General features: G+C 46.7%; 1 protein-coding gene across 3 annotated transcripts in view; it reads right to left on the bottom strand.

The window, feature by feature from the left end:
* Positions 1 to 321: 321 nt before the first annotated feature.
* The window catches only part of NCKIPSD (NCK interacting protein with SH3 domain), a 132,635-nt gene continuing 112,738 nt past the window's right edge, over positions 322 to 20,218 (bottom strand). For all 3 annotated transcript variants that reach the window (XM_088454016.1, XM_088454015.1, XM_088454014.1), the window contains exons 9-13: positions 11,299 to 11,379; positions 7,679 to 7,807; positions 5,946 to 6,038; positions 5,690 to 5,862; positions 322 to 2,030 (exon numbers count right to left, since the gene is read on the bottom strand). In XM_088454016.1, coding sequence (XP_088310142.1) covers positions 1,827 to 2,030; positions 5,690 to 5,862; positions 5,946 to 6,038; positions 7,679 to 7,807; positions 11,299 to 11,379 — 680 coding nt within the window. In that variant the 3' untranslated portion in view covers positions 322 to 1,826. The remainder of the gene's footprint in view (positions 2,031 to 5,689; positions 5,863 to 5,945; positions 6,039 to 7,678; positions 7,808 to 11,298; positions 11,380 to 20,218) is intronic.

The following is a 20,218-nucleotide window of genomic DNA, read 5'->3' as shown; positions in this document are numbered from 1 at the left end:
GGGTATTCAACATGCTGCCCTCCAGCGTTTATGCAACTGAACACCCCAGTATGCCCTGACACAGTTTTGCTATTAGGGCATGCTAAAATTGTGGCAGGGCATGCTGGGATGTGTAGTTCCACAACAGTTGGAGGGCCGCATGTTGAGTACCTCTATCCTATGGCATTACATTTGTAGCATCACTGATTAGCAGACAAGTTAAAACTTTATAACAGTTTTCACTGATTAATTAAGAAATTAAAAATACACAGATGTCCGATGTTTAGCTGTGCGCTTTGGATACAATAACACCACATTATACGATATGTATGACAAAGGAAGTCTGGAATTTTATTTTATTGTTAGCTACAACATACAGTACATGTAAACAAGATCTGTGAATTTATATTTAATGTTAGGATCTGTAGGTTTAGTTGCAGCATTTGCTAAAAAAATAAGATTCGCTCATGCATATACTTCTGGTAAATAAAATATAGAAATATATTTCAGTTTAGCAATATCAGTAATAAATTCTTTCATAGGTAATACATTTATTAACGCAAGAGACATGTTGTTTAATTTTTATTGTTAATCACACATGCTTTCTAAGTAAAGAAAAATTATCCCGATTCAATTTTTGTTTCCCTTTAACGATTTTCCCGTCATCTAAGCAATGGAGGCGTCGATTTTCTCACTATGAAATGGTGCCTCATGCCTCTGTGATGTCATTCCAGCCAGTGAATTGATAGGCTAAGTATGATCTCAGCTATTGGCGGTCACAAACCCCGACGTTCACGCAAGAGCCTGCAATAAGCACTAAGGCCAGTAATAGTGATGTTAACGATGTGAAAATGTACATTAAAAAAAAAAAAAAATCAGTTATTTGAGAATTGGTCTTAACATGATTTTCTCGATAAATCTAAAATTTGCCGTTGCAACCGTGCCAAAATGCCGGCAATGACATCTCAACAATACCATAACTTATTCGCAGGACGAGCCTCCTCGTGGCTAGTTTAGTTGACCCCTCACAGAGACGTCCATAGAGGTAGACAATCTGTGGGTTGAACCTATATGCAGCTGATGGATTCACTAGGAAACAGTGACATCACTTGCACGTTGAGCCTCAGCGAACGCAAAACACACAAAAGCATTTTACAGTTCTCAAAAACCGAGTTTTTTTTTTTTTTAAGAAAATGTCAGTGAGGGGAAAAATATAAATAATTGAACTTCGATAATATTTTTGGCTCTTTTATGAAAACCCGTCCATCTCCCTGTTCACCATAAATATGCCAGTGTTCTCAGCTTAAAAGACTATTGCAGAGCTATTATATCTCCCCATCCAAATCCACAACAGCCGTAAGTGATCCCAGGAATAATGTCAAGTACAGAAGAGAGATTAATGTCAGCAGGAAGCATTTTCCCCGATTTCTCACAGACGGAACGACCAGCGACTGTCAGTATTTGATACAAAAACGCAACCATGGCTTAGTAGTTAACACCTCCCGAAGACGACATGCTATCCAATAAATACAACAGGCATAGCAAAGTTTTACTGGAGGAAAGACAAAAATCTAATTTCCAGCTTAAAAATCACCCCCTCTCGCCGTACGATCTCCGAAAACTAAAATGGTTAGTCCTGAAAAGCAATGTTAAAACTTTTTAGCAGTACAGACCCCCTGCAACTACAGCAAACACACCTGGCTAAGACTTTCCGCACCTCCTCTAGCAGAAGGCTCCGCAGTGACACTGCTCTGTAAACAAGCCACAGACTAGCCGGGGTTTTGTAGGAGAAGACTATAAATGGCATTTGTAAACGATTCTGTTCAATATGCCACATCAGTGCTCATTCAACTGCTCTCTTGAGAAATTTGAGGGAACTCTCTGTATATTTCACGGATAATCATTTTGTCCATCTGGCAGTGAGGTCCTTCCTCCTCTTCATCTAGGATCCGCTGTAATGTGCTGTGCAGGTCTGGCTGGCAGTGCAGGTGCTGCAGGTAATCCGTCGAGCGGATGATTGAGTGCATCAGCGACAGATACTCCATTCGAAGCTGCAGGGTGGAAGGATTCAATAATCAGAGCAGTGGTAAGCAGCCGACTTATGTAGTATATATTGTAAAGAGAACATGTGTCCTCATACATCTAGCCTCCATACGTTACGTGGTGCAAGAAACCTGGCGAGAGTGAGCCGCCAGGTCCCGTGCGACCCTGCTAGCACCGGGCGCCTTTCGCCCGAAAATGCGTCTTAGTTGCAATCTGACGCAACAGAGACTGTGCTGATTCATTTGATAAGTGACACTTGTATATCTGTGCGCTCCCGAGTCTGTATACAAAGCATAACGGATCTAGACGTGGAAAAAAGTTGCGACATCTTAGCATTTTCGTACACGGATTCAGACTGTGTCGCACACAGATATACAAGTGTTTCATATCAAAGTAATAAGTAGTCTCTCCTGGGGCGCCCAAGTCACGTCACATTGCGACTATGGGGCATATTCAATATGGGACGAAAACTCTGTCATTTTCGCCTGTTTCAATTATCCCCGTATTCAATTTCAAGGACTTTTCGCCGGTGTGAAAAGTCTTTGTTAAAAACGGGAATAACTTTTCTCCATTTAATAAATGGCGAAAAAAAGTGCAGATTTTGGGATTTTGGGGTGCAGACTTTAAAAAAAAATAAAAAAAAATTTACACCGAATACTTTAAGGGGGCACTACCCAGGGTGCAGGCTATTTTTTTTAAAGTCCTCAGGACACCCCAAAAAAATAGTTTCATTTTGGGGGCGAAAAAAAAGAAAAATATTGGGGAACAAAGTTTTAAACTAGTGAACTTGATTCGGGGGGGAGGGGGGGGTTCCCATGAATGCGGCAGGTGTATTTTTTTAAGAATTTTAAAAAATAAGCTTAGGGACTTACACCCATTTTCATGTACCCCAAATTTTATGGAAGTAGTTTTTTTTTTTCTTGAAATAAAAATAAAGATAAGTGCTATTCTTCACCCCTTCTTCACAGGCGCATTTATGCACCTGCCGCGGCTATTTAAAAACCCGAATTACCTTCAGCAGGCCAAATCGGGGGTACCCATAGTGATCCCCCATGTCAGACCATCTTTAGGGGGGTGCCAGGATGATTTCCCGAAAATTGACAGGACTTTGATACTTACCTTTCTGCCGGGTCCCGTTTTCGCCGGATCCTGAATACGGGGATAAGCGGGCACGTGCCCCGATACTTTATCCCCTCCAAAAACGGCGCGGATGGCGAAAAGTCCAACCTCGGACTTCTCACCCCATATTTAATATGGCCCTGTAACACATTTTCAGGCAAAGAAGACACAAGAAATACGCCCTCCGCTAGCAGAGCAACACGGGACCTGGCGCGCCCAGAGGGGCTGTTTGGTGCGCCTGCAGCAAGAATTTATGAGGACACATCTGTAATAATATAATAAGTGCCTGACAGATCTGCTACAATCGTAACACAAATTTGCAAACACAATCTCCCCCCTGCGTATGCCTCTAATATAACTGCAGTATATAATGATGTATATAAATAGCAGTGGGCTGAGATGAGAATCCCCCATTGACTTGGTAATTACTCGACAATCAGACGTGTTCTCATACACCTAGCGATTTTGCGTCTGCTGCGATTCCGGCGCTACGTTTCCTTTTCCTCATTTTGCGTCCTAGTTCGCTTATAGATTACTAGGTACTTCGGATTCGTTTTTTGGCGCTGCTAAGTAGCAAAGTCCGTAGTACGCTACGCTGGGCTATTTGGCGCGATTTGAGGATAGATGTATGTGGAAACATCCGTACACTACAAATTTGTAATTATATAAAAAAAGCTTCACTTTTCTCAGCCACAGCATAACTGTATTGTAACCTTTTCACACTGGGAAATATATATATATAATGTACTTGGAATGTGTCTTAGCTAGAGGGAAAGTGTTTTATTTTGCAATCATTCCCTCTAATTAAAAAACGGGTACTTCTACTGATGATATGTGCATAATTCAACATGAATAAATCTACAAGTACAGTATTAGGCAGAAATGATGAGACGCAGTCATGGCCTGGAACTGGTGCCGCATATTATCAAACCCCAGACAGAGACTTTAGTCTATAACCAAACACTGGACCTTTAAGTTACATAAAATGCTAGAACATGGTTTTATTGCAGGAGACATTCAATATATATTGTATTACATTTATCTACGTTAGGTAAAGATGTATCAATTCCTTATGTGGCACACAATCTACGAAGCAGCTTGCCTTACAGATGTGTCCACATACAACTTACTTCCTTACGTGTTAAAAGGCCTTCTAGTTGCGCCATGCCGGGGCGTGACTCGGTAGCGCTGAGTGTCTTTTTGTGCAACGTTTTAGCTTCAAATGTGTCTTATACGCACAATAATGCGTCAGTGGCCGTGAAATGCTACGTTACAGTGTCAGTGACATGCTACATTACAGTGTCAGTGAAATGCTACGTTACAGTGTCAGTGGCCGTGAAATGCTACGTTACAGTGTCAGGGCCGTGAAATGCTACGTTACAGTGTCAGTGAAATGCTACGTTACAGTGTCAGGGCCGTGAAATGCTACGTTACAGTGTCAGTGAAATGCTACGTTACAGTGTCAGTGGTTGTGAAATGCTACATTACAGTGTCAGTGAAGTGCTACGTTACAATGTCAGTGGCTGTGAAATGCTACGTTACAGTGTCAATGGCTGTGAAATGCTACGTTACAGTGTCAGTGGCATGCTACATTACAGTGTCAGTGAAATGCTACGTGTCAGTGTAATGCTACGTTACAGTGTCAGTGGCTGTGAAATGCTATGTTACAGTGTCAGTGGCTGTGAAATGCTACGTTACAGTGTCAGTGACCGTGAAATGCTACGTTACAGTGTCAGTGAATGCTACGTTACAGTGTCAGTGACCGTGAAATGCTACGTTGCAGTGTTAGTGACCGTGAAATGCTACGTTACAGTGTTAGTGACCGTGAAATGCTACGTTACAGTGTCAGTGACCGTGAAATGCTACGTTACAGTGTCAGTGGCTGTGACACTAACGTAGCATTTTGCATGCAGATACAGCCGCAGTCTCACACAGAATATAGGCATGCAGCATATAAATTTAATCAGCAGAAGCTTCTCGTGCATCCTATTCACATTACTGTGCGAATAAGACGCATTTGAAGGTAAAAAGTCGCACAAAAAGATGCTCAGTTTAACAAGGTTGCATTATGTTTAACGCTACTTGTGTCCACATACATCTTACCTCCGTGCGCTACATCTGTATGTGGGGTACAGACATGTCCAACCGATTTGGTAAGTATGTGCTTGTGCGCACACAATTACTAATCGGCCAACTGATATGTCTAGCCAAAGGAGCCAGTGTTGATGTCATTGTTGGCGGTTCTTGCGGCCAGCATATGGGTTGGTCATCCGTACACACAAGCAGATGCGAGCAATACATCTGAGCGATATATCGCATCGTTCACAGATATATCGTGTGTACACACCTGCAGATGCGCTGAACGATATATTGTTCGTAGAGCCGACAAATGATATATCGGATGGTGTGTTCCCAACATAAGTCTCCTGAAACAGTGAGGGAACACTTAAAAATATAAAGAATAAACAAACACAGAAATGAACCTGAACCGTTTTCTATAAAAGAACTGCAGACAGGAGCCCTGCTCGGCGTCAGACACCAGGCTCACCTTATCCCCGGGAGAAAGATCCGCTATCTGGCGCACAACGATATCGATCATTACCATCATGTCGGAGTGGTAGAAGATGTTTGCCGTGTCAGCGCTGGCAAACACATCCTGCAGGACCTTCAGGACAGAGTGCTGAGGCTGCGGCTGGTGTTTGAAGATACAAACAGGATCATCTAGTGACGAGAGAGGACATATGAGTGACCATTTTCATTGCGCCAAGCCACGGCAGAGAAAGGCCGCCGCGCCAGGCACTTACCGCCTCTGTTGAGAAGCAGCAGCAGCTTTTCTGTAAAGATCTTGACATTGGGGCGTTTGCCCAGAGTTTTCATTATCACGTTGTTTGCTGGAACTGGCAAAAGGAAAAAAAGACAAATTAAATAACTTACGAATGATGAAATGATTGCAGCTTAAAGGCTCGATTCAATTAGGAACGAAGGGGGCGAGTTGCCGTTGTATTGGCGTACAAATCGTCCCCCCTCGTGGCCCAATCTCACACCGGACTCGTAAATTTTGCTCACTGACCTATGGGGCTACGAACTTAAAATGCGAAAGTCTGGCGGTACCATCAGTGTGGCATACAGCCTCACTTACTCGTGCCGCACGTAATTGGCTCCTAATTGAATCGAGCACAAAATGTGCGAAGAGCGTATTTTCTCGGGGCTGTCAAGCAGGGGCGCTTTAGGGTCTGTAAGGTCCAGTGAGCAGCAACCTCCTCCCCATACCTGTACAGGTGGCGCCATCTTTCCAATGCTATATTTGGAAACATATTGCATGCGTGGAAGAGAGCCAAGACTGGCAGTGTGTCAGAGTCTTTGCTTTGGCACTATCACCCCAAACATATCACCGGAAAGATGGTGCCACCAGGTGAGTATGGGAGAGGGGTTGCTGCATGGTTGTTGGTGTAAGGTGTTCAGCACAGTGGCCCCCTGCCCCGCACCCATGACAGATAATAGCCCCCCGTGACCTACAGACAATGTGTGGCTACAATGTGGGCTGAATCAGTATTAGCGTACCTCCTAAACATCGCGACTGCTGAATTCTAGGGGACAGGTGTGTCCAACTCGCCTCACTGTACTGTGGGCCTGATTCAGAGCCGAACGCTCTGACCAAAGCGCTCGCATAGCTGTGGGTTACCACCCACAGCTATAGCGAGCGTCCATGATGATGGTGGCGATGGTCTTGACCATCGCGCTTGCGACGGAGACCCTGCGGTAGGGTCTCGCTGCCGCAAGCCCTGGAGTGATTTTGGCTCTATCAGAGCCAAAATCACTCCCACTGACATCACTAGTGATGTCAGTGGGGCCGGCTTCAGACGGTAGGCGTTCCCATGGGAACGCCTCCGTCTGGCAGGCACGCCCACCAAAGGGGGCGTGCTGTCAATCAACATCGAGACCCGGAGCGATGGAGAGCCCGTCGCTCGCCGGGTCTCGCGCATGCGCACGACGGAGCTCCCTCCGTCATGCGCAGTGGGGGAACATCGACCCGCTTGCGAGCGTACTGCCGCTCACGAGCGGGTCTGAATGACCCCCTGTATGTACTGATGCAGAGGTGCTTTAGAGGTGGTGGGTTGGGAGCGGCAGAGCGCTTCAGTAGAGCTAGGCCTCCCCTCAGAAGATGTAGCACACCCCAAAGTGATGCAGCCACTTCCGCAGTGTGATGCGACTATAACCATATATCGTTGTAATGCTGCCCTACTAGTTCTCAAACTGTAAATGCTGTAGGTGCACTTTAAGTATCAGACACGATTTGACTATTAAGTACACAGTTATGTCGTCATTCGGCAGAACATTACAAAAACTTCACTCACCCGGGGGGGGGGGGGGCATTTGGAGAGGGGTTTGGTATATTATGTAGTAATTCATGTCAACATCAATCGCGTAACCCCAGTATGTCATAAATGTTGACATAGTGGTGTAGACAATATGACTGCATACCCTGGACACAATAGGGTGGCAGGTAACCGGAAGCTTGCAGGACCCGCGCACTCACCGGTTATGTGCAGGTTAAATGCCAGGAGCACGTTGATGAACAGGTCGGGCAGCTGCTCGCTAGCGTCAGACGGAAGCCCGTCCTCAATAACATCCAGCAGGAACTGGGCAAACTGGGCGTTCAGATGCTCTGTTATAACGAGAATGATATGAATGTATTATTGCCGCGGCCGGTGTACATCACATGGGCAGACGCAGGTCTCGGTTCGTGTACATACAGTATGTCTAAGTTTCTGCATAAAGGGAGAACAAATGATAGAGACCATGGGAAACAAGCCTGAAGGAATGTGCTGCTGCGCTAGTTTACTAACTAATCGCCAGAGGCAAAGCCAGACCGTGTAATTCTCTGCACAAGCTACAGGGGAACTCCACCTGCTTTATTCCCATTCTCAGACTGACGCGAAGAAGAAGTGGACGGAAATAATTCTGTGTAATACGTCTGCTCCTGCCTAATGGTTACATTACAGCAACTAGCTGCAAATAAGGACTTTAACATGACATCAGCTTGTCCGATGGAAGATACAGGTCACTATTAACAGATCCCTCGCCGCGCCCCCTATTCCCACAGTCGCTTGTTATAAACTAGTTATATTTAACACAGTGCTAACAGCTCCCTATATAGGCATGGCTGATTTACTAGCAGTCTCTCTTCATTAATATATTCATCTTCCATGTGATAGCTGGGTACGGCGGTTTCTCTCCCCACCCACATTATCACGGTCAGGTTCCCTGCAGTAAGAATGAAGGAGAGACCACCCTGCTGTGTACGTTACGTTATAAGCCGCCATGGAGCTTGTTAGTGGGACACACAAGACCTAAGTAGTATTGTACAGAACAGAGATGGGCAACCTGTGACGGTCAAACTTCTGCAGAACTACAAGTCCCAGCACTTTGGGAAATTTAATAGAACTACAGATTGCCTCGGTCCTATATATTTTGGCCTCGTTACCCTTTAGTAAAATTTTATTTGGTTTGAGCTCTCACCGAGGTGGATGGCAGCTGGTGCTGAACTACGCTAGATCAGAAACATAAGATCAACTTGTTACTTTAAAAAAAAAATATATATATATATATATGTTAAACATTAACATATAAACTTTTTTTTTTTTTTTTTTAATTGCATACGCACACTATCTATACACATACCCAGCATTCTGGGGGTCAGCCTCCTCCCACCGGTCACAGTGGTCTTTAAAAGCCCCAACCAATTTCCAGGACATGGCTTTTGTAACCTCAGGTTCCCTGTTATGGCAAGTGACAGCCCAGGCTGGCTAGTGCCGTTGTACCCTATTGCAGTATAGCCCCCCCCCAAGAACATTCTATAACCCTCTCCTGAGCTCATCATCACTAATTGGGAAAGCAGCAGCATGGGGCCCCTTCTCATCATAACACAAAATTACCAGCCCAGCTCCAAAAGCTGCTGGAGGTCTGTGTAATGAACACCTGTGACCTTAAAGAATGCACAAGCGGCTGAAGCAGGTAAGAATTACACACAGTAAGCACACTCACCTGATGCAGGAACTGTAATTGCACACAATATACACCTCGCCCCCCTGCACTCACAAAACCCAGGACCAACCGTGATTTTTAAACACAATCCCTAAAATAAATGTTACGTACTGGAAGTTTAACAACAGCTGGAGAGCAACAGATGGCCTAAATGTTCTATAGCAAACTGTGGCTGTCCAGATGTAGTTGAACTACAAGTCCCAGCATGCCTGAGCCACTAAGAGCTTCCTATTTCAGCTTCTGCAGCATGAGACAGCTGCCAGTGACTGCTCGCATTAGAAGTGTCCCAGCAGCAGGAATATAGATAAGGATCTTCATGAAACATATGCAGACGCACAGGCAGGCAGGCGGGCAGGCAGGCACACAGGCGGGCAGGCAGACACACGGGCAGGCAGGCAGACACACGGGCAGGCAGACACACGGGCAGGCAGGCAGACACACGGGCAGGCAGGCAGACACACGGGCAGGCAGGCAGACACACGGGCAGGCAGGCAGACACACGGGCAGGCAGGCAGACACACGGGCAGGCAGGCAGACACACGGGCAGGCAGGCAGACACACGGGCAGGCAGGCAGACACACGGGCAGGCAGGCAGACACACGGGCAGGCAGGCAGACACACGGGCAGGCAGACACACAGAGAACAGCAATGTACTATTGCTTTCCTGCGGACTTCTGAGAATCATGGAGACAAATAAGGACGCAAATCTGCCCTTTAAGTTTATTTAATAGGTTTGAGATTAAGCGTTCATTTGCTATGGGATGCAGTCAGGAAGCAGACTGTCGAAATGCCGACAGCCGGCTTCCCGACTGCCTAATCCCGGCAAGGTACTGACAGGCGTCGAAATCCCAAACGACGTTAAGCCGGGCGCAGACAGCCGCGGGGGGGAGGGGGGCTGGAGGGTTAGGCTAATAGAAAGGGGGGGGTTAGGGTTAGGCACCCCGGGGGGGGGGGGGGAGGGGGGGGTAGACAGGTTTAGGCTGCTGGGAATGGGAGGTTAGGGTTAGGCACCCCTAAAGGAGGGTTAGGGGGTGGGGGGGGGGACTTAGGTTTAGGCTGCTGGGAATAGGGAGTTAGGGTTAGGCTCCAGGGAGGAGGTTAGGGTTAGGTGCCCCTAAAGGAGTGTTAGGGGGTGGGGGGAGAGTAGGGTTAGTAAATACTTACCTTTGGAGTTGTCGGGATCTTCACTGCTGCCGGTCTTCCGGCTTTGGGATTTCCAGCTGTATTTCATACAGATCCCTTTGCCATTATACTGAGAAGCTGTACAGCGAGATCTTATACTATGTAGCCAGCTTGAGGGAAGCAATGATCAATTTAACCAATCCCAATTTTTTTTTTTTGAAGTGAGAAAACCCATTTATTGCTGCACAAAGGCTGATAAATTGAACATACATGTCGCCGCCTTACATAAACCGCCGGCAGAAGCGGTGCGTGACATGCTGGCGCTATACATAGTTGAATAATGATGTAAATACAGCGCGTTAGTAGACAGTTAATCTGCTCTGTGTAGGAACAGGTCTTGCTGTAGAATCGCAGCAATATCTCAGATATCGCAGTCAGCCAGGATCACCACCTGAATACTGAACCGATTATTTGGGATTTAAAGCTCTAAAGCCGAGGCCAACGCATGGTGCGATCCTACAGCCCAATGTGCAAGAAGACTAATGGCCCAGTTTAGCAACACACGTTGCTGACCATAGTGGACGGATCACTTCCAGGGTCAGGGGGCCCGGTCATGGCGGTTGGACGTTGATCACTTGCTCTGGCTGACAGTGGTCATCTTCTGGCTGTATTCAGTAACAAGTAATACAAGTAACGATCCTTTTGCTTTCGACCCATACACATTGCACTATGCAGACAATTGCATGATAGCACAGCATGCATGACCTCTATGAGGATTACTTTCTACCGCAGCAGATCTACTGATAAAGACTACCTGCTGTGTGCGTTGTTGGACATAAACTATGAGACTCGGTATGGTCTGAGAATTAAATGGCATTCAGAGGGCCGGAAGCTGCCTACCCCTGCAATTTGCAACAACCTAAGCATGCAAACGCTGTAAGGAACACTGCGCAGCGAGCATGTCACCTGGGAGACACGAAGAGCACTTACCGTAATGGTGATAGGGGAGCGGCTCTCCCATGGAGAAAATCATAGACAAGACAAGGGCAGAGTAACACATCTTCTGGTGCTCTGTAAAAGAAAGTCAAGAATTCAGCCCCAATCTCTCCCGTCTGCCCGCTTATTCCAATATGTTATTTATATCAGAGCTTAGATTCATCCTCCACATTAACGGTACATAGTCCAGGTGTCCCCAATTCTGCCTGGTAACCTGATCTTACAGATTACATTCAGCGGCTTCTCACTGTGATGTGGTCACCAGGAACGTGTACGCTATAAGAGGGGTGCTATGACGGTAATCTTTCATAGGATGGATAAAGAATTTGGTTACCACTGAAAAAGCAGCACATCAGTAGTACTGAAAGAGCAGCATCTACTTAATTGGACTGTCCTATCAGGAAGGGGGTTTCTTACATCAGGGAAATGAGAACGGTCAGTTTTGGATGTTACATTTAAATACCATGATCTTAAGGCAACCTTTCCAAGTAGTAAAACAAAAATAAAATACATTACCAATAATAATAATAATTAGTGCTCACTTGTGTTCTTATGAAATATGAAAAGAAAGAAAATATAAAATCACACATTTCATTATTCCCATATAGCAACAGTAAGAAGAAACTCGCACCAACGACGTATTGGTAGTTTAAGAGGGTCCCTTTCACCAATTCTGCTTGGCATACATGAACCAGAGGCGCCACAAGCCGAAGCCCTACACATGAGCAGACAGACGCAGCTCGGATGTTTTGAAAGCCCTTTAAATGATCTCAGTATGGAGTTTGCCACAATCCTCGGATATCTATTAGACTGCGCCTCGGTTGTTACTTTCTCTGACGCAGAGTGACAGTACACGAGTGCCTCCCAATAGCCCGTGATACACGAATAGGCAGAGAACTTTGTGCCAGCATGAAAAGTCAAGGCAACTCCTTAATATGTAATGTAAAATGGATTGCCCATTTTTGGACAACCCTGCCTTAATTTAAGCTGCCCCCTCTCCCCAATACCTGAACTGAGGGCGCCGATTGTATACCTTTAAAAGAGCCCTATTGGAAGAGGTATGGATATAGGGTCGCTATAATAACCCTTTAATAAGGGACACGTACGAATTGCACGGGATGGGCATATTTGGTCAACAGTCATAATGTCAAAGTGAGAATGTCAGCATTGTTAGCTGTTCCGGTGATGTAGCGGGTCTCCGGCGGTGTGTTTCTGTATGCGATGGCCTGGTGATAATGACTTCCGGCTGTCATCCAGCAGTGAGTACCGTACCTAACCCACCCCCCAGTGCCTAACCTTAATGTTCCCCTCCCGCAGCCTAACCCTCCCCTCCCACAGCCTAACCCTAGTACATTGAGATAGTTACCACTGTGACTGCATACTGAATTGTACAGACTCTGGGTGGCTTTAAATCTGTAATTCCCCTGGTTTTAGCCAGCCGCAGATGTAGCAGCCCCAGGTATAGATGGTTTGCTATGCCAATGCTGACCACCATGAAGAGCGATCTGGTGTCCTGACTTCAGGTAACAGGGGTTTCTGGAAGAGGGGAGCACCCCAAACTAGCTACATGGGCGGGTAGATGAAATAATAATTGGGTAACCAACAGTCGCTTACCCCTTTAAACAATTATCAACAATTTCTGACGCAGCCTTTGAGGATAGAATAGAAGCACAACTTGTTTTTTGGTGAAAGGTCGACTTTCATGCAACTTCCAAACTGCAGAATGACTTTGTATCAACCTCCCAGTCTCCCTTACACACATCAGGAAAACGTCCAAATGGAAAACTGGCGTCTGCAAATCAAACTTGGCAGCGAGTCGCTAAGTGCAGGGAATGGAGGGAATTCATTTCGGGGATTAGTGGCAACATGTTCACACTCTAATGGAGTTAGAATTACACACAATTAGGTCTGGGCCTTTCATGTGTTCTGGTAGCGCCACATTTTTATGAAGGGAGGGTACGAGCGAGCGCTGCCAACCTAGACGACGAAGTCCCCGTGCTGGAAATCTCACTTCAAAGACCTTCAACGTTTCACCGGCTGGCGTCCAACCATATCGAGCAGTTGACACAGATCCTTGGGAGTTCTCAGGGAAGATTTTATATTCCCTCTCCGGATGAGGGCACGTACTGCTTTACCAAGCGTGAAGGGGGGGATTATAAATAACAATAAGGCAGCCGCCAGCCCCAAATTCCGGAAACAGCTTATAGCATCTCCGATTCAAGGTCACTTTCTACTAAAGAGACCAACATTCCGCTAAGGCCGCCATAGGAAGGAACTCAATCTTTCATTAGCTATACACTATGTTGCCACTTTTGAGTTAACTTTGTGAATAGCGATACACAGAGGGGGAGCTGCATGAATGGCCATTATGGGGGAAGCAGTGGTATCACCGCTGATACCACGTCTCCCCCATTATTTATTTTGTGGGGTGGGGGGGTTTGATGTTAAATGGCAGGGGCACTGTCCTAGCTGCGGCGGCGGCTTCAGGCTCCCCGAGCCAGCCTAACCACCACCGTTACCTCCCCCAAATGCTGGCCACATGACACTCACTTTGTGAATGGATCCTCTGTGTGTACATAATCACAATGCAATCATGACGCGTGCGCAGTGCAACTTACGCGAATGCACACTGGCAAATAATCGCCCGCACTTTGTAAACATCGGCATTATGCGATACATAATACATACAAACACACAGGGTTTTTATTATATAAGAAACAGTTCGTTAAGAGATGGAGTCTAGAACACAAGGGCTGTAGGTTTTGTTATGAGTTTGTAGCCAATCAGGACACTCCCTGTATAGTCAGTGCAGGTCTGTATGTTGGGGGGTACAGTGTGTCAATACCATTCCACCAGTCCCAAGAGCTGTAGGACAACCCACAGCGCTTCCATAGTGCCTGTACAGCCACCACTATATCGTGTGTGTGTGTGTGTGTGTGTGACCTCTACAGTACATTTCCCTGCTGCGGCTGTAAGTGCGATGGTACCGCACAGCCGGGGTGGTGGGTTTATGCAGCATGCTTGTTCTCTTACATCTCGCAGTGATTTATAAATGGTTGTGCTTCTTACAATCAGTCCTTGAACACACAGTGCTGCAATTCCTAGCATTGCTTTGTACAACGCACCGAACGAGCCTATTGCATCGCTTTCCTCATCTCACTCGCAGGCTTTTATCATGAAGGGACATTCATTTAGTGAATAATAAATACATAAAACCTCACTGCGCTAGATCAGAGTGCATAAAAATGACAAAGCCGAAATATAAAAAAACAGACTGAAAGAAAGAAAAAGGCCACCCAGGGCCTGCGGCATTGTCCACCTCTTCTATGACAATGGCGCACAGCCTGATGGGAAAACATAGCCTTATTGTATCCACCAATAGCAGCATGTGGGAGCAGGCACTGTATCATATAAATAATGGGTAATGTTGGACTGTATGTTACATGGGTCACGTAAATCTCCTACTGCATTCCCTGTACAATATACAACTCCCAATTTAGGGAAGAACTGAACCTCAAAATTATTTATAGATCTATTCTATTATTATAAGAACTTTGAGTCTGTTTGTTCCAAGTTGGCGCAAAAAACTACTGAACTGAATTTTTATGAGAATAGCATCATTGTGTAGTGGAAGCTCCTAGAAATACAGTAATCTGCACTTTGTTTCATCTCCGTCCGTCAGGTTAAAGCTGAGCAATAACTAAAACAACATTTATTGACATCATCAATGCAAAAGATAGGTGTGGCACCATGCACGTGGGCGGTAAGGGGTGGGGGGAGATGTGCTTTGGGCCCGCGGTCACTAGAATGGGAGGCTACATAGCAGTCTGTGCACAGGGCACACAGTGACATTGGTGTGAGAGGTGGGTGAATAGGAGAGGTTACATAGCAGTCTGTGCACAGGGCACACAGTGACATTGGTGTGAGAGGTGGGTGAATAGGAGAGGTTACATAGCAGTCTGTGCACAGGGCACACAGTGACATTGGTGTGAGAGGTGGGTGAATAGGATAGGTTACATAGCAGTCTGTGCACAGGGCACACAATGACATTGGTGTGAGTGGTGGGTGAATAGGAGAGGTTACATAGCAGCCTGTGCACAGGGCACACAGTGACATTGGTGTGAGTGGTGGGTGAATAGGAGAGGTTACATAGCAGTATGTGCACAGAGCAACAGTGACATTGGTGTGAGTGGTGGGTGAATAGGAGAGGTTACATAGCAGTCTGTGCACAGGGCACACAGTGACATTGGTGTGAGTGGTGGGTGAATGGGAAGCCGACTGCCATGTTGCCGGCGGTATTTCATACCCATTCCGGGTGAATAGGAGGTTACATAGCAGTCTGTGCACAGGGCACACAGTGACATTGGTGTGAAAGGTGGGTGAATAGGACAGGTTACATAGCAGTCTGTGCACAGGGCACACAGTGACATTAGTGTGAGTGGTGGGTGATGGTGCTGCGGCCACCAGTCTGTAAAGCACTGCTGGTCACATGGGCCACTTCCGCCACAAGGCCTCTATGCCAAGCAACACAACTAGAACACCTCAAATACAAAATATGTTGGCAGAAACTATTTCATCATGAGATACGGCTAGTAATAAATACATTTATGTAAAATTTATTTATATGGACCCAGCACCTGTATGGTGTTCCTCACCTAACCCAGCTGCGTCATGTCACTCTCAGAAGTGAACATGAAGGACGTTATCATGCAGATTACATCGCATAGCAGAGCTCCTCACAGTGACTGCACTGAGTTTGCCATTATCACTGACATTTTTTTTCCCTTCAAATTTGAGCCTTTCTGGGTACCAGACCTATATAGTTATACTAGCTGAAGTACCCGGCGGTGCCCGGGTTTAAATATTCAAGTTATTATGTTATTAAACAGTTGGATGTAACTGTCAACATTGTAAAAATAATTTGCAACTTCGCAGCTCTTCCAACACACCCATGAGGACATTTCTGCCTGGCAAACTCCGCCGTGAGGTCCAACCGGGACCCATACCACTCCATTGGGCAGTGAAAGGTCCAGAACAGGCTCCCCTGGTCAAAGTTCAGCCCAGCGTACAGCAACGGGATACCGACTGGGACCTCAACTTCCTGGTATGTCTTCTGGGATCCGTTGTTACCACTCTGTGTAGTTTTCGTCCAAATCTATCTGGTGGACGGCTCAGAACAGACTCCCAGTGTCAAAGTTCTGCCCAGTGTACACAAACAGGGGGGTCCGTCCAGAACCCTAACCTCCTGGAAACCTGGCCAGGAGCTAGCTAGACCACCTCGCTTTGGTTTCACCCCAGTCGGTGCAGGGGTATCCAAATGCCTAACCGGACAGACAAACCAATAAAGACCAATGAATTTTATATGCAAGATATACACATTACTATTTGAAACTGAGAAGGCGGCTTCATGAAGTACTGGCCATGCCTTATAAATAGGATTTGTTGTTAGGATGTGGAAAGTCCCTGACTGAATCTTGGTAGCACAACTGGTTTGATAGTTGGATTGCGCCAAAGTGAACAACACTGCTCCACAGAATACAATGTTAAATAAAATGAATGAAGTACACTAGCGCCAGGGCAAAACGTAGGACCACAAAAACGGACTGAAGGATAGAAGACAAAAAGATATAAAGATATGAAGTTACTTGAGGTGTACACAGGGAACAATACTTGGCCAGGCTGACTTTTTTATTAGTTAGCCTGTAGATAACCTGGAAAGTAACTGGCCCATATTTGCTGCTGACACAAAGCTGTGTCAGGCTAACAGCACAGAGCCGGACACACACACGGTTACAGAAAGCAGAGTACACCCCACTTCATTCAGGACACCCCACACTCAGAAAGGATCCCTTCTCAGAACAGAGTGTGTTTGTGTGTGTGGGGGGGGGGGGGGGGGGAAGGGGGGGGTTGAGATAAGCCTACAGTGAGGTAACTGGGCCCCTACCTAAATTTGCAATGGGGTCTAGCGATGCACTGTTCCTCCCCCGGATTTGAACGCTTTTAAATATAGCTACAGATAGTGTTTCTTGTAAGAGAGGTCATAATGGGCAGTATCCGGTTGTCATTTTCAGCAGGAGAACGACCCCCCCCCCCCATGATGCTAAACTTGAACCTGTCACACTGAGGATTTTGGTATGGTTTTCATCTTTACTAGCACAATTACAATTACGTAGCCGAACTATACTCTCTGTATTAGGCAAAGAACAAAAGCTGCACTAGAGACGATTGTGTGGGATTCATTGGCCACTTGGCTGAAAAGACTGTATCGCTGAGCATATAATCAGAATGGCAGGGTCAGCCCCGAGAATTTCTTTACACAAATCAAGCCAGATTCAGCTAAACGGTTCACTTCATCAGAGCACGAACTGCGGCATAGAAAAGCAGCGCAGAGAAACCCATTAGACAGGGAACCCTTTTACTCAACGTCTATATGGCTGGGGAAGAAGAAAAAAGGTTTTCTGCAACAATTAAATAAAAATATTATATTTGTGCTTTAATCTACAAAATGCTGGGTCATAAGTTATTAAGGAAAAAAAAAAACACAACATTAAAAAGACAGCTAAACTGAACATAAAGATAACAAAAGATACGCTGGAATGGGTCAAAAAGACTGTAAAGCAAAATGCTGACCGTATATTATTCAGACGAATATTTCTCTTACACTGCTCAGTCCTACAGAATATGGTCTTTGTCAGCCCCAGGCAGAGGCCCCGCACAGGCTCCAGGCCCCGCACAGGCTCCAGGCCCCGCACAGGCCCCAGGCCCCGCACAGGCCCCAGGCCCCGCACAGGCCCCAGGCCCCGCACAGGCCCCAGGCCCCGCACAGGCCCCGCACAGGCGCAGGCCCCGCACAGGCGCAGGCCCCGCACAGGCCCCGCACAGGCGCAGGCCCCGCACAGGCCCCGCACAGGCGCAGGCCCCGCACAGGCGCAGGCCCCGCACAGGCGCAGCGCCAGGCCCCGCGCCAGGCCGAGGCCCGCACAGGCGCAGCGCCAGGCCGGGGCCCCGCACAGGCGCAGCGCCAGGTAGGTGGCAGAGCAATGGCTGAACGACACACGGTGTGTGAGAGCAGTGTATAGGGGCCAACACACTGAGAATCCATAACTCACAAATCCGCTACAGCTACTGACCGATCACTAACTCTGCAGCAGAAGCAATGATGTATATAGGGACTTCTATTTGCAGCTTTGAACAATATATTTTACTAGACCAACTATACAGGCAACTGGCCACTCTTAATAAAACAATATTCAAAATAAAGACTTTGCTCTGAGTGTATGAACAAAACAAAGAAAAACTTGTATTATGTGCCCTTCTCCCGGCATTGAGAAATAGTCTACGCTGTGTGCAAGTACTAAGGCTGCATAATGAGCCGCGATCTCTTCCGGGAAAAACGTGATCAATAAACAGCAATAAAACATTGCCGCAGACTGACCAAAGTACCAGGAAAACGTGGCGGAATTCTTATTCTTTTCCAGTCAATTAATTCTGAGCAAAGTATCTAACAGGAAAGGTTGTGTATTCTGCAGGTGCCAGCGGGGCTTTCTGGCTGCATGTGTACTGACTGGCGTGTTGGGTGTGTGGTTGCTTCTGTGCTCTCTAAAGTTCCTAGAATTGTTAGGTGTATTGCACTAAGGCAGTAGTCGGGGAACAGGGGTAAATTACCCCACATGGGGTAAAATTTAAATTCCTGGCGGTAATAGACGGACAGCCGGGCATGCATATGAATCATTCTATAATATAGAATGATTCATATGCATGCCCGGCTGTGCCGCAGGGAGGCTCTAAGCTGGACGCCCGCTGAGATGTTATTACCAGCGGACGCCCGGCTCCTTCCCTGCAGCGCCGCGTTAGCCAGAGACTGGAGTTCTCTTCTGAACTCCAGCTTCCGCCTCTCTCCATGCGCACTATGGGAGAGACGTCATGACGTCTCTCCCATAGTTCCGAGGAGCAGCCGGGCGGACATGACGGCGGCGGATGCAGGAGCGGGGATTAAGGTAAGTGGTTTTTTTTGTTCAAGCGGCACTACAGGGACATTATATGGGGTCACTACTACAGGGGCATAATATGGGGTCACTACTACAGGGGCATAACTATGGGGTCACTACTACAGGGGCATAACTATGGGGGCACTACTACAGGGGCATTATATATGGGGGCACTACTACAGGGGCATTATATATGGGGCACTACTACAGGGGCATTATATATGGGGGCACTACTACAGGGACATTATATGGGGCACTACTACAGGGACATTATATAGGGGCACTACTACAGGGGCACTACTACAGGGACATTATATGGGGTCACTACTACGGGGGCATAACTATGGGGTCACTACTACAGGGGCATTATATATGGGGTCACTACTACAGGGGCATTATATATGGGGGCACTACTACAGGGGCATTATATATGGGGGCACTACTACAGGGGCATTATATATGGGGGCACTACTACAGGGGCATTATATATGGGGGCACTACTACAGGGGCATTATATATGGGGCCACTACTACAGGGGCATTATATATGGGGCCACTACTACAGGGGCATTATATATGGGGCCACTACTACAGGGGCATTATATATGGGGCCACTACTACAGGGGCATTATATGGGGCCACTACTACAGGGGCATTATATGGGGGCACTACTACAGGGGCATAACTATGGGGGCACTACTACAGGGGCATAACTATGGGGGCACTACTACAGGGGCATAACTATGGGGGCACTACTACAGGGGCATTAGATGGGGGCACTACTACATGGGCATTATATGGGGGCACTACTACAGGGGCATTATATGGGGGCACTACTATATGATTTTCTTCCTTTCAAATCAAGGGGGTAACGTCGGCGTATCCAACTATATTTTGGGGTAAAAGGTAAAAAAGTTCCCTGACCCC

This window comes from Taudactylus pleione, unplaced genomic scaffold (genome assembly GCF_031769625.1).
Source record: "Taudactylus pleione unplaced genomic scaffold, aTauple2 ptg000607l, whole genome shotgun sequence".
Lineage (NCBI taxonomy): Eukaryota > Metazoa > Chordata > Amphibia > Anura > Myobatrachidae > Taudactylus > Taudactylus pleione.
This window is presented reverse-complemented; position numbering and strand designations above follow the sequence as displayed.